This window comes from Pelophylax lessonae, assembly GCF_965119305.1.
Source record: "Pelophylax lessonae genome assembly, chromosome: 7".
Classification (NCBI taxonomy): Eukaryota; Metazoa; Chordata; class Amphibia; order Anura; family Ranidae; genus Pelophylax; species Pelophylax lessonae.
In genome coordinates this window covers 56,844,850-56,859,116 of record NC_138774.1, presented here as the reverse complement: position 1 = coordinate 56,859,116, position 14,267 = coordinate 56,844,850, and the positions used below count along the sequence as shown (strand labels likewise).

The following is a 14,267-nucleotide window of genomic DNA, read 5'->3' as shown; positions in this document are numbered from 1 at the left end:
AATGTGACAAAATGAACGAAAAATGTATTAAATTTATGTCCATTGATTGATTCATCGATCAAAATTCGGTCATTACATGATGGCACAATCGTCTGCTCTCACGGCCGAGTGTTTATTTTTCAAAAATGATATATAACCAGCATAATTTCCTGCTTTAGCCACTTGCCGCCCAGCGAAGTACCCGTATCTCGCTAGACTTTCGGTGGTTATACTGGGATCATGCCTGCAGATGCTCGATTTCTTTTACTAGAAGTGGGGGACATATACACACACACAACCCCCGCAGCTCTCTCAGGCTCTCCCACTGGGAGACCCGAGCGACCAGCCGGGATCAGCTTTGATCAGCTGTTCGTAATAGTAACCCAGAAACTATGACGTGACATCACTTCCAATTTACCTGGAAACCATTGGTGCCATTTCATGAAAATCAAAAGCATTTACAAACAATGATCTTGGTGTTTTGAATGCTTTTTAAGTGCAGAGGAGGGATTTGGGGTCTCCCAGATCTCTCCATAAAGAATACCCGTGCCTATTGTGGTCACAAGGATATTTACATTCCTTGTGACAGCAAAAAAAGAAATTAAAAAAAAAAAAAAGTTAAAGCAACAGTGTAAAAATATAAAATATTAAATAATTACAGAGAACAAAAAAAAAAAATTAACACGCCACCATCCTTACATGCAAAGGTGAACACGTGCTTTGGTCCCCCAAGCATACAAACAGCAATCATTCCACATATGTGCAGTATCAACGCAAACGTCAGATCATGGTCAGTCATTCTAGTACCAGACCTCCTGTGTAAATGTAAAGTGGTAACCTGTAAAGGTTTTTAAAGCGTGACCTATGGATAGTCAAATTTACATAGTTTGTCATTGTTGCAGGAGCATGCGCATTTTTAAACGGGACATGTTTAATATCTATTTACTAGGTGTAACTTAAACTTTTATATTTTATTTAAAAAAAAAAAAAAGGGGGCAATATATTGTAATTTTTTGCATTAAAATGCAAAAAAAGTATTTTTTCCCAACAATTTACGTTTGAAAAACCACTGCGCTACCGTGGGACATCAAAAATTGCAAAACCCACCAATTTATTCTCTAGGGCCTCTGCATTAAAAAAAAAAAAAGCAATGTTTGGAGGTTCTAAGTATTTTCCAGCAAAAAATACTGATTGTTACATGTGAACAAAAAGTGTCAGAAAAGGCCGAGACTGGAAGTAGTTAATATGGAAGAAACCGTTCGGCACATGCCACATCTAATCACCTTCATTTAAACATCCTCTGATCAACAGTTAAGACTGTGCAAGAATGATCACATATTGGACACAAGCTTTCATACGTGATTAGCTAAATAAATTATAAAATACAAAGAATAAAACGTGGATGTGATTATCATAATATCATACTAAATTTGCCCATTACCTTGGCTGGCTTACAGCTTCTGCTGCTCCATTCCCTGCAGGGTACATTTTGGGCCTATAGCCTTTGCTGGAGGACATCTGCTCTTTCCTCTTTTCTCGGGAGCTGTCATGCATGCCAGGATAGGTAGAACAAGCCATGGGTTTTGGCAGTTTCTCTCGACGAGGCTGCCGGCTTAGATGGAAGTTAGGCAGGGAGGTGTCGATACCACTGTCGTTGGAAGTGCCTTTAGATAGAGGCTCCAGGTCTACTTCAGGCTGCTCCTGAGGGTCAAACCAACGCTCATCGCTCTGGTTACTGGAGGCAGTGCTGGACAAGGTGTTACTGCTGGAGTGACTGGAGTACTGGGTCTCCCCCTGTGCGGTGGACAGAACAAAAGAAGCAGTGAGTTTCCAATATTACTTTACATTGTGTAGCAATGTATGTACAATCAGCAACCTTCACTCACCCTTGAGTGCCGATGCGGAGAACTCTTGCCGGCCAGTTCCTGTCTGTTTGGTCGCTTGTTCACACTGGATGCTACTCGGGTCTGTGATGGGATATGCCAGAGAGGCTCTGAAAAGACAAATGCTGTCGTCATGCACACGTAGCAGCCGTCAGAGACTAAGAATAATTAGAGACTGAGTGTTAATTAAGGAGGATGGTGGTGGAGGGGGGAGGCTGGAAACTGTGATATTCCTTCCTGAATTATACAGAAGATCTATTACAGTTCTTACAGCTACCTTATATGTAGGAAGGTTACACTGCATGTCTTAAGAGGGCAACATCATTCTGTAGATGCTTCCCAAAAAACTTAAAATATGGGTTAAAAGCTAACAAAAACCTACAATCTCAAATCTCTTAAAATACAACTGAACTTTTACCTTATTAGCTAAATGCATTCAAGATGTATCAAAACAAAAAGGTGTGCAAACTGTTACTGTTTATTTTCTTTAAAATGCTGCCACATCCTGAGCAGAAAGTCTGTCCCCTGCCAGCATGCTACAGAGAAAAAGACCCTTGCAGTGATCTTGCTGCTTCCACACCCCCTTCTGAGTCAGAGCTAGGACTTTCGTCAGCAGAAAGCATGATATCTGCTGACTGCAGATGCAAACTCTATGCAAACTCATAGCTTTCTACTGTGTTACGTTGTTGGCTTACAATTCGTTACCTCCCATCACTGAAAATGTGACTGCTAACTGTGTATTTAGTGATTTCAGTACAACATACGTGAGCCTGTCCTCACCAGCCCTTTACGACTCAGCAGTCTAAGGTGGCCAAAGATGGGTCGAAATTTGGCTGGTTCAAATTAGACGAATTTCGATCAATGCATGACTGCTCCCGTTCATAAGTCGATCTATTTAACTGGGTTATTGGAAAAGTTAGTTTCAAGCCATCTTTAGGCATTTCCTTTTGGCAGCAAGAGCTTTAATACCTCAACACTGGAAGTCTACTGTGATACCATGGCAGAATGGGTGGCGGAACTAGATGCCATTTGTGATCTTGAACTTTTGTTGTCAAGGTAAAGTGATAAAACAGAAGTTTTTAAGTACATGGCTCTCTTTCTGCCTCTCTTCAGAGTTCAGGACCTGGGTTACTGAATGATAAAAAAGTAATGGTATGGTTCAATGATGGAGACTTCCCCCTCCCCCCTCCCCCTTTTTTTTTCTTCATCTTTTCTCCCTTTTTGTATACCGGTTTTCTCTGTTCCATTTTTATTTTTATTTAGGTCGTTTATTATGACAAATGTTTTTGTTTAGAACATTCATCTAGTCCCACTGTCAGAATACAATGACACAGCTGGGAGGATTCCCAAATCTACCTCAAGTGTGTGGATGAGGGAATTGGCTTTCTCTCTTTTTCAGCACAGCCGGTTGGCTGAACCAAAATAAAAACAGAACCATGCATGCCCAGCGTTACAGCCTCGAAACCCACATTTAACCAATACAGCTTTAGGGCCCTTTCACACGAGCTGTCTGACCTGATGGGACCCTGCAGTCTCCCCTATGGAGCGGCGGATGTAAGTGGACACGTTTGCTGACATCCGCCGCTTACTGATCCGATACGGCCTGCAAAATCCAGACGGATGGTGGTCTTATTTTTCCTCCGTCTGGCGGATTGGATAGGATGAAAATGGACAGGCGGTCTGTTTCTACCCGATTTCCCCAAAGAGGAGAGTGGGACTGTATCCATGTTTGCTCTGCATAGCGGAGCGGACAGGACCTGTCACCTGCCTGCTCAGCGGGCATCAGTGGAGCAATCCCCCGCTGAGCAAGCGGAATTCATTGCACAGAGGCACCCCTGTGAAAGGGACCTAAAGTTGTAGGTTAAATAGCTAATGGTACCTCAAAAATGTGATAAAGGTTGTCACTGACCAACGATCAGGGGTAGTACGAGGGGTTACAAAGTTCTGACTTCAGGCTTTATCTTCTATGTACATAACAGAACATTTCTGGAGTGCTCCACAGGTTAACTCCTTTAAGACTAGATGGACATTGAAGCATAGATTGCAGGTGCAATGAAAAGCTCCAGCAGACACTGCCTTGAGCTTTCTTGCTCGTACCTCCATACAGGCTGTTAGAAGAATATGGGTGTAACATGTTCAAAAGCTGAACTTATTCTTTACAGGGGCCTCAAAAAGATAAGTCCTTTTTTTTTTTTTTTTTTTTTTTTACAAACACTACCCCTCTTTTTTTTGTCTACAGTGACAACTGCAGCCAGAAAAATAGGATTTTTCGTACAATTGATTTCTCTGATGTTCACTGACAGACACAGCTCCTGACATTCTTAACCACTGGGTTATGCAGCCCCCTACAAGAGTAGGACACTAGGCAAAAAAAAGTCTGGCTACGACTATGGGCAGTCTCAGGGGGTATAGTTCCTCTCTCTGCTATAGGTGCTCAATTTTGTTATAAGCATTGTCCGAGAAAATATAACTCCACAGAGGGGTGCTGTGTCCGTCAATGAACATCAGAGAAAAAGATTTTACAATAAGTCAAAAATCCCATTTTCTCTTTCATTAATTGACGGCCACAGCTCCTGATATTCCTAACCATTGGGACGTACCAAAGCAGTGTTAAAACATGAGGGGTGGGAACAGCAAAAAACAGTAGCCACCCCGGCAACAGGGGCTCAGCGAAAACAACTGGAGCCCACTTGAAAAAAAAAAAAAACAATACACCCATAAAGAAGACCAAGTTCTCTAAACAGTAGCCTGCAAAACCTTGCAGCCAATAGAGGCATCTACAGATGTTAACACAACCACTTTATAGAACTTTGTCAAAGTGTGCACCGACGACCAGGTGGCCACCTTGCAAACCTGCGTCACTGACGCCTGATGAAAGAAGGCAGAGGAGGCACTGGGTGCCCAAGTAGAGAGTGTGCCTTGATAGGGAAAGGAGCAACCTGACCCCTGATGTAATTGGCCCGAATCACCATCGGTCTGATGCATTTGGGAATGGTCCCAGAGGAAAAGAACAACCCTGTCTGAGACCCATCCGTAAGCACAAATAGAGAGTCTGACTTCCTAAAAGACTGCCAGGTACACCCTAACTGCCCAAACCACATTCAAGACATGCAAGGCAATTTCTTGGGATGTTTTGGCCTGGGACACAGGGAAGGCAACATCATTTTTTCATTCAAATGGAAATCAGAGACAACCTTTGGAAGGAATGACAGACAGGGGCAAAAAAACACCTATCTCTGAACCATCAAGTAAGGTGAAAGACAGAATAACGCCGCCATTCAACACAATGTCTTCATTCACATCTTCTGAGACAGCGTAAACAGGGGAATCTATAGAAGAATCTCAAAGTTAAACTACTGGAGAACCGAAAGCACCAAATTGAGGCCTCAAGGCGGCACCAGAGACCTCACTGGATGAACCAAATGGCAAACACCCTGAAGAAAGGTACGCACCAGGGAGTGTGTGGCCAAGGTTCATGGAAAGAAGACTGCTAAAGCTGACACCTGGCCTTTGATGGCCAATTTCTGTTCAAGCCCCCGTGAAGGAAGGTCAAGATCCAAGCCACCGAGAGGAGCGAGTGATGTATGTCTTCCAGGCACGATGGTAGATCTTCCTAGAAGTAGACTTCCTAGCTTTTAACAGTGTTGGAATCACAGATTCAGACCAACCCCTATCCTTCAGTACCTGGCTTTCAACAGCCAAGCCGTCAAAGCCAGTGACTGTAAAGCAGGGTGGGAGATTGGCCATTGAGACAGCAGATCCTCCCTGAGAGGAAGCTTCCAAGGAACGTCTGTGACCAGCAGCCCCACATTGGCATACCAAGCCTGGTGAGGCCAGTCCGGGGCCACTAAAATAACCAGAAACCCTTCTGCCTCAATACTGAGTAGAAGCCTTGGCAGAAGCTTGAGAGGAGGGAAGGTGTAAATCAGACGATACTGACCCCACGGGGCCACCAGTGCGTCTGTGGCATACGAACCTCTGCACCCTTCTGTTGAGCCGAGATGCCAACAGATCCACCTTAGGGGTGCCCCACCAGAGACACAACTGATGAAACACCTCCGGATGAAGTGACCATTCCCCCTGGTCCAACGCCTGCCGACGGAGGTAATCCATCTGCCAATTTTCTACTCCGGCAATGTGTATGGCGGAGAGGGCTGCAACTAACGTTCTGCCCACCTGAGAATGCTGGCTACCTCCAGAGCCACCAGGACATTTCTTGTGCCCCCTTGGTGATTGACATAAGCCACGGCTGTGGCATTGTCTAATTGAATGCTCACTGGACATCCTTGGAGATAATCCGTCCAATGTTCCAGGCACAGCCTGTTTATTCAGAGCTCCAGGATACTGATCGGCAGTCTGGCCTCTTGCAGGGTTCAAACCCCCCTGAACTGAATTTCTGTAGAGAACGCCTCCCCATCCCGACAGGCCGGCATCCATTGTGACCACTGTCCAATACAAGGGGAGGAAGGATTTCCTTGCCGGAGCACCGAAGAACGAACTCACCAGATCAGGGACCCTTATGCACCCGGCTCAGCTGGATTTGGTTGTCCAGACTGCAGTCTTGTCCCATTTAATCAGAATCTCCCTTGCAGGGACACGTGCATACAGGACCGCCTCGAAGGTAGACACCATCAGGCCCAGCACTTGCATTCAAGTCTGGAGGAATAAACATCTGCTAGACAGCAAGAGGCGAATTGCAGACTGCAGTTTCTGGAGTTTGTCCAGAGGAAGGAGTACCCTGGCTAAGGCAGAGTCCAGAGCCAGACCCAGATAGTCTAGTTTTGTGGAAGAACCAAGGCAGACTTCTGAATATTCAGAATCCAGCTGAACTTCCTCAGGGTCCGTATGCAAATCTCCAGGTTTTCCACAGGCGCAGTAGAAGAAGGTCGTCCAAGTAGCTCAGGACCACGATCCCCTGCTGGCATAACAATGCTAGCATCGGGGCCAACACTTACGTGAAGACCCGAGGAGCGTTGGCGAGATGAAAGGGAAAAGCTACAAACTGATAATGCTCCTCTCCCACGGCAAAGCGCTGGTGACTGACACATATTGGAATCTGAAGGTAAGCGTCCTTGATGTTGATGGAGGCAAGAAAATCCCCCTGATGCAGGAAAGACACCACAATGCGAAGAGACTCCATTCTGAGCCTCTGCACCTGCACAAGCAGTTAAGCACCTTGAGGTTCAGGATTGGACGCACCTTGCCTACTTTCTGCGGACTGTAAACAGGTTAGAGGAAAACCCCTGAAAACGTTCTGAAGTTGGAACCGGGATAATCACCCCTTGAAGTAAAAGGTCTTGCTACGCTCCAAAGAGAGCCTGTAAGCAGACTGGGGACAGTTGCACGTTGGAAGGAAAGAACCTTTCCAGAGGGTAAGAAAGAAACTAGATCTTGTAGCCAGACCGTATGACTTAGTGGACACACTTGCCTTGTACCGGGGAAGTCCACGAGTCCGGGAACCAGCGAAGACGTCTCCCCTCCCCAGATACGGGTGAGGGCGCACCATCAAGCAGGAGGGGCCTTGTGCTTGAGTATGGAGAAGCCTTCTCCTGACTTGCCAGACAAAGTTTGCTTGGAACCTCCAGAGGAGGCCCTGAAGGGCTTCGATCCCTAGTCAGTCGACCCCGAGGGACAACAAAAAACTTCTTATGAGCCGAGAAGGAGGGCCCATGTCTACGAGAGTCCTTGCCCTTAGTAGCCTGTGGAAGAAGGGTACTCTTTCTCCCTGTGAGCGCTTTAATGATGTCATCCAGGATAGCACCAAAAAGGCGATCTCCTTAAATGGGAAGATCAGTCAAGGTCTTTTTAGAAGTCTGGTCCACAGACCAGCATTTGAGCCAAAAGACACACCAAAGGACCACTGTCGAAACAGAGAGCCGAGCCAATAGGGGAGCCGCATCCAAAGCGGCATCACGGATAAACTGCAGCTCCTCGTCCAGCTGGTCTGCCAGCTTAGCAAAGGCAGGGGGGGGTGTTCACATTCCAGGTCACGGCGCAAAAGCTTAGCCCTTTCGGTCAGAGTCTGCGACACCGGGGCAATGGTGAATATCGGCTTCAGTGCCGAACCAGCCAGAGTGTACATATTGCAGGCCACAGGAGGATCCCTAGGCCTCAGGACAGGCACAGGCAGGATGGAGGGCCCTGGCAGGAGCTCCCACCAGGTAAAACCCCCCCAACACAGCTGATCATCCGGTCGCCGGCAGCGCATCCCCTCCCCCCCGCATCGCTAATCATAGCGCCCTGCCCCCACAGCGGGAGGTGTGCCAGACCACCCACACAGCCCAAGCCTTAGTGGAGGGGAACCCGGGGGTCCGACTGTCCCATGGAGGGGGTCCGCATCCACCCCAAAACCCTCCAGGGGGAGAGGGGGGCAGCTAATCACCATACCAGACAGTAACCACTCCAGACAGAACCCCTCGCCATCTAAATGGGGGGCTGTCGGGCAGGAGGAGCACTGTGACTCCGGCCGAGAGCAGGTAGTATGCGACCTCACAAGGCGTTTAATTCGCAGGCCAGCCCTTGTCCGTTGGGGCTATGTTGTAGCCAACCTAGCGCGGAGCTGAAGTCTGCAGGCGCTCGCTGGCCAGACTGGGGTGATTACTGGATCGAGATTATCCAGCCCAATGCCCAGTCTGGCAGTTGATGGTAGATCTCGCAGGAGAAAAAAAATCAATCTAAAAGAAAAAATTGCCAGGACCAGAGATCCCAGCAAGGAACTAGGTCCTTACTCCTGACTATGCAGAAAAAAAAACGCAGTGCCTATAGCAGAGAAAGGGAGTATACCCCCTGGGACTGCCCATAGGCGTAGCCAGACTTTTTCTGCCTAGCGTCCTACTCCTGTAGGGGAAAGTATAACCCAATGGTTAAGAAGATCAGGAGCTGTGTCTGTCAATAAACGAAAGAGAAAGGTGTGTTTGTCATGGTAATCACATGATCAGGAACCATGCTGACTGGTTCCTGATCATTATCTCGTCTCCTGCAGCAAGTTTTCACTCATTATGTTAAAACTCTGGCATGGAGAACTGTATCTTAGAACATAATGTACAGATTGCAGGTGCCATGGTGTTTATCCTAAAGCGGAACTTTACCCATAACTTGATAAAAAATCAAGTTTAGCAAGGAACATACATTCCACATTAATAAATATGTTATGCCCCATACACACGTGCAGATTATCTGCAGACTTACCAAAACCATATAATATGAGGTCAAACCTAAACACTTTCAATTTGTATGCAATCCGGCAGGCCCTTGCACTACATAGAAAAGGTAAGTCTGCAGACAAAAGTCTGCAGATAATCTGCACGTGTGTATGGGGCATTACCAAAATAAATGTGTGCTGCAAACTGCCTGCAGCATTGCTCCCGTTGCTTCTTGTGGAGGCAGCCATTTTGTTGAAACCCAGAGCCCCTGAAAAGCAGTAAAGTCTAGTACACACTTATGTTTTTTTCTTTCGTTCAACCCAGTGGGCTGAACAAAAATAAATAAATAAACGGAATAGCTTGGGAGGAGCTGCTGTACTAACTATGCAATGTTAATACAGAGATCTCCCCCACTGAGCTATTGTGTTCTGAAAGGAGGACTGCCCCTCTCCAGAACACACCAGTCAGTGCTCTCAGTCATTGGCATTACAGTACAGATCTACGTGAAGCTTAAAGAATATATGTTACCCCAATATTTCATATTCCTGATATGTGCCTGCAGTAACATGTACTTGTATGAAAAATTATCCTGTTCTCTTTGTATTGCTTTCTTTGTGTGAAATCCCAGGTTTTCCTGCCAGTCTATCAGCTTTTCTTTTAAAATCTGACCACACTAGGCATGAGAGCACAACGTAGTCAGTTTTCTGGCAGTGCTGAGAACTCAGCCTGCTCTCCTCCAACATTAAGATTTGTGCTGACACCCCTCCCCCCCCCACAGCAATTTCCTGGGAAGACCAGTGGTCTGCTGTTTCTCCTCCCCCAGCTCTCTTAGTTCATTATGCAACTGAGAAGAGAGGGTATGTGATCACTTTAAAAAAAGGAAGAAAAATGTATTTATAATGTTTTGAATATGTGCTTTTCATTTTTATTTTAAACTGCATGGGTTGTTTTACAAGTTGAGCGCATTAAGTATCACATTCCTTCAATTACAGTCTATAGACAGCCATGTACAGATATTCCAGACTGCTGGTTCATTAATGATCCAGGAATAGAATATTTGTTGTCTGTTCTGTACAGACATCCAGGATTTTATTCTACTGTAACCACCTCAGCTAGCTGGGCTATCCTGTTATTAGACAGCACAAACAGGATGGAACAAATTAAAAAAAAAAAAAAAATCAATTTAACAGAATGATTTCTCAACTGATTTTTTTTTCCTCACTACCACATTTCCCAACATGTACACTATATGATGACATCATTTGTATAGCGCTTGTGCTTCCCTCTGTAGAGAAACATAGGGCTACATTTTCCGTTCTGCTGCATGTGTTTGCATAAGCGAGGTGGGTGGATGGAGGAACCTCCCTGCCGGAACATTATATTCTGACAGAATATACTGATCAGTGGTTGGAGCTGCTGATCGGAAAAAGCTTTCCAACTTGTCCGTTTGACAGAAGTCAATCAAAAGATCAAATTCTTTTGAACACGGAAAGCCACACACTAATCAAAATCCGGCCGGTCCCCGCTGAACTGGCAGCATTGCGATCAGTGTGTGGCCAATTGTATTGAGCTAACACAGACTTTCAGTGTCTGGTCACACTTATGCGATGCGGGAAGGCTGCAAATTCGCAGCCTGTTCCCGCATCGCAAATGCACCCTTGGCAGTTCACACTGCCATATGCGATACGCAGGGGGTGTCAATTAAATGTTAACGACACCCCCAGTTTGATCGCATATCGCAGTGCAATCTTTACAGTTCGCACAGGATCAGATCGCACAAGTGTGAACCACTGTGCGATCTGATCCTGATGCGGCTGAAAAAAAGGGTCATGTGCGACTTTTGTGCGGGTGCAGTGCGAATTTAGCCATACAAAGTGTATGGCTGAATTCGCACCGCACAGCCGATCGCATGTAATGAAGGAGCAGTGCGCTCCGATATTACATGCGATCGAAGTATGGAACATCAACTGCCTTTCACTTAGTCACCACTAGATGGCACTGCTAATGCAGAATTCTGCAATGTGCTGGTAAATATAAAATGTATTTGCTATTTAAACATTTTTTACAACTTTATATGCAAAAGAACATGTAACAAATCACTGGTAAGAGCTCTCAAAGAAGAATTATAGGCAAATCTTTTTTCATTTTATTTTGGATTTGGCAAAGGAGGGTTATAAATCCCTCTCAGAATAATTTTCGCAATTTGTGCCATATTGTGGATATTTCCCTTCACTTCCTGTACCACAGCCAAAATGTATGTTGATTATCGCTGTATTGTTGTTCATTTAATTTGAATAAAATAAAACTTTTATTGGAAAAAAAAAAGGAAGTCAGAGAAGAGCCCTACAAATTAAAAGGTTCCACCTAAAAAAAAAAAAGACACAAAAATACCCCCGGGACAGTCAGGGCTAGTACATTCCACAATGGATAGTCCCGGGTCGCACTTACCTGCAAGAAGAAATACTTACCTTGAAAATGTATTGTCCAGCGCTGCCATCTCAGGTGTGGGCAGCTTGAAGCCAGCGCGATCCTCTTCAGTCCCACGATGCACTGCACGGGCCCCGCCGTCACTTCCGGTGCGCGCGCGTCATCCGCCCAGAAGCTGTTTAGAAGGGAATGACGCGCGCGCAAACGGAACTGACGTCGGGGGCCGGTGCAGGCGCATTGATTCCTGGGAGCGATGACGTTCAGCTCCCAGGAATCATTGCAAAGCCAGGAAGTGACGACGGGCCGTGGCCACCGAGGGGAGGAAGAGGAAGTAAGGTAAGTATATTTTCTTCTAATCCAAGGTAAGTAAAAATTTAAAAAAAAATGCGATTATCCATTTCTTTTTAAGGTGACCCGGACCAAGAAGATGGACAGAAGTGTAATTTTAGGGTGGAACTCCACTTTAAGGAAATTCCTTTGAGACCCCCAGGTCATCAGAACTAGTGTCCCCATTGGAACATTTACCCTCAATTACTTTCTGGGGACAACTCAAAATTTGGGATTTTCTTTTGCTTTCACTTTTAATGATAATGGTAAACCCAACAAATAAAGATGATGATGAATCTTCTTAAAGGCGGCACAGACAGCAATAAAAACTGTCAGGCATTCTAATCCCTCAGCACTATGTACAAAACTAAAAAAAAAAAAACAGCTTCAGTTCTACTTTACTAATAATATCACATGAATATAGATAACTTGGCCTTATGTGCAAGCTAGCTTATTCAATAAATAGTGAAAGGAGAGATGTGCGATAGCCCAACCTAGAGAAGGTACAAGGGCCCTTCTAAATGCAGACTGTGTAAAAGGATTTTATTGTGATAAAAGGTATAAAATCCACTCACATGTGTTAGTAAGAGTCAGGCACATAAAAGTCAGGAGCTCTCCTTGATCAAGAAGTGCGCCTGAATCACCATTCTTAGTGCGCATGTTCAGAAATATGCTTGGTGACGCCATAGCGCTCAACACTGCGCTTCACTAGCGTCCATAGTTAACAGCCGGCTCCTGGACCCAGCCAAGTGGCCGTGACTACACCCAGAGTGAATGCAGCCGCAGCTGACATGGACTTTTATGTGCCTGATTCTAACACATGTGAGTGGATTTTATACCTTTTATCACAATAAAATCTTTTTTTTACAGTCTGCAGTTAGAGGTGCCATTGTACCTTCTCTCCTGCATGTCTTACAGAGATCGCTTCTGCTCCATACATGGCCCTAAAGTGCTGCTGACATCCCTGTGGCTCTGCAACGCCATCACCTGGATGAACTTATCCTGCGTATGCATTTATCCATCTAGCACTAGAACTGTGGATTTCTATAAACAGACAGCCGCCTCACAAGGTTTAAAGTGAATGTAAACCCCATTCATGAAATTTGGCCTCGGCACATATATCTTTAGTGTTTACTTATCTCTCTCCAAAGCCCTAAGTCCCGTGTCTTTATGCTGCTCTGTTCCTCTGTTATCAGCATGATAACTTCGGACAAGTTCTCCGACACAGGAGATAAAAGCAGCTGGAAATTTGTGTTTTGAGATAGATTAGCAGAGAGTTGGTCTTTTCACAGAACAGCTTTGCATGTTTCTTCCTTCCTCTGCCTATGTAGGGGGGGGGGGGGCTGTGCCTTTCCTCCAATCAGCTGTCACACAGTGTATGCCAAGACTCCACACCCAGTGCTGGAAAAGGAAGAAAAAAATTCTAACACAATGCTCACATTCTAAACAGTGTAGAAAGCTGAAGACCGCAGGTATACAAATAAAACGAATGTAAGAAGATTTTTTCATCTTTGTGTATCATCTGAGGCTGTTCACTTCACGGGGTATATGTGAGGGTTTACATTCACTTTAGGCCATTATATTGCACCAATTACCCTCCTTTTTGATAACTCAAAGTAACCTACTGCATCCACACCAATGCAGGCAGGTTGCTTACCTTTATACGTTATGCTTTTTGTTAATGGTGTGACATAATTTGTTAGTTCCCATGTGCATTTAACTGATCATATCTCCTGAAACGTATTGTGATCTGTTCTCTACAACAAATCTCTAGGGCACCTTCACATAATGAAAAGAGACTGCCTTCAATGTAGTGATCATTTCTGTGCACCAGATATGAGACATGTGTAGATCGCCATCAATGGTAAAGTCACACGTATGATTTGACTGTGGCTGAGTCTTACCAGGTTTATGCCGGTCAATGTTCATCTCTTGACTGGACACGCCATCTTGGATACTGTAAGGTTCTGGCTGTAGTACAGAACGTTGTGGTGTGCTAAACCTGCAACAAACACAATATGCACTCATTATAGTCACATATCACAACATGCAAATTGTTGCCAGAAATTCTTTGCAAATGGATATACAGATATCCAGAATGTGCCATGTACCCCATCATTAAACCCACAACAGTAAAATCAGTCTGTATATGCAGTAAAGCATGCTTGTTATACTCACTGTGGCACCTAGGGGGTAATCCTGTGCATTGTAAAAAGGCTGTTTGACCCTGTCTTCTCTGATCCTCCCCTTCTTCCTCTGTCCCCAATACATCTCCTGATAAGACAGAGCCTTTGGCGTCACCCTGCACATGCTCAGTTTGGTGTGTATTGCTAGAGAGTTTGTGATCAGCACTGTCCAGACAGAGGGTCAGGGGTCCTGCAGCCTCATAGGACAGCCAGAGTAGACGGAAAACTTCTCCTACAAGCTTTACCTCGACACTGATAGAAGTCACAAGACTGCTATATACTACTTATGAGAAAAGGTATTTAGGAGTTTATATTTACTAAAA

General features: G+C 45.2%; 1 protein-coding gene across 4 annotated transcripts in view; it reads right to left on the bottom strand.

Annotated features, from left to right (window-relative positions):
- SIPA1L3 (signal induced proliferation associated 1 like 3) overlaps positions 1 to 14,267 on the bottom strand; it is a 363,749-nt gene that overhangs the window by 42,767 nt on the left and 306,715 nt on the right. For all 4 annotated transcript variants that reach the window (XM_082263616.1, XM_082263619.1, XM_082263618.1 and 1 more), the window contains exons 14-16: positions 13,663 to 13,760; positions 1,866 to 1,972; positions 1,421 to 1,773 (exon numbers count right to left, since the gene is read on the bottom strand). In XM_082263616.1, the coding sequence (XP_082119742.1) occupies positions 1,421 to 1,773; positions 1,866 to 1,972; positions 13,663 to 13,760 (558 nt within the window). The remainder of the gene's footprint in view (positions 1 to 1,420; positions 1,774 to 1,865; positions 1,973 to 13,662; positions 13,761 to 14,267) is intronic.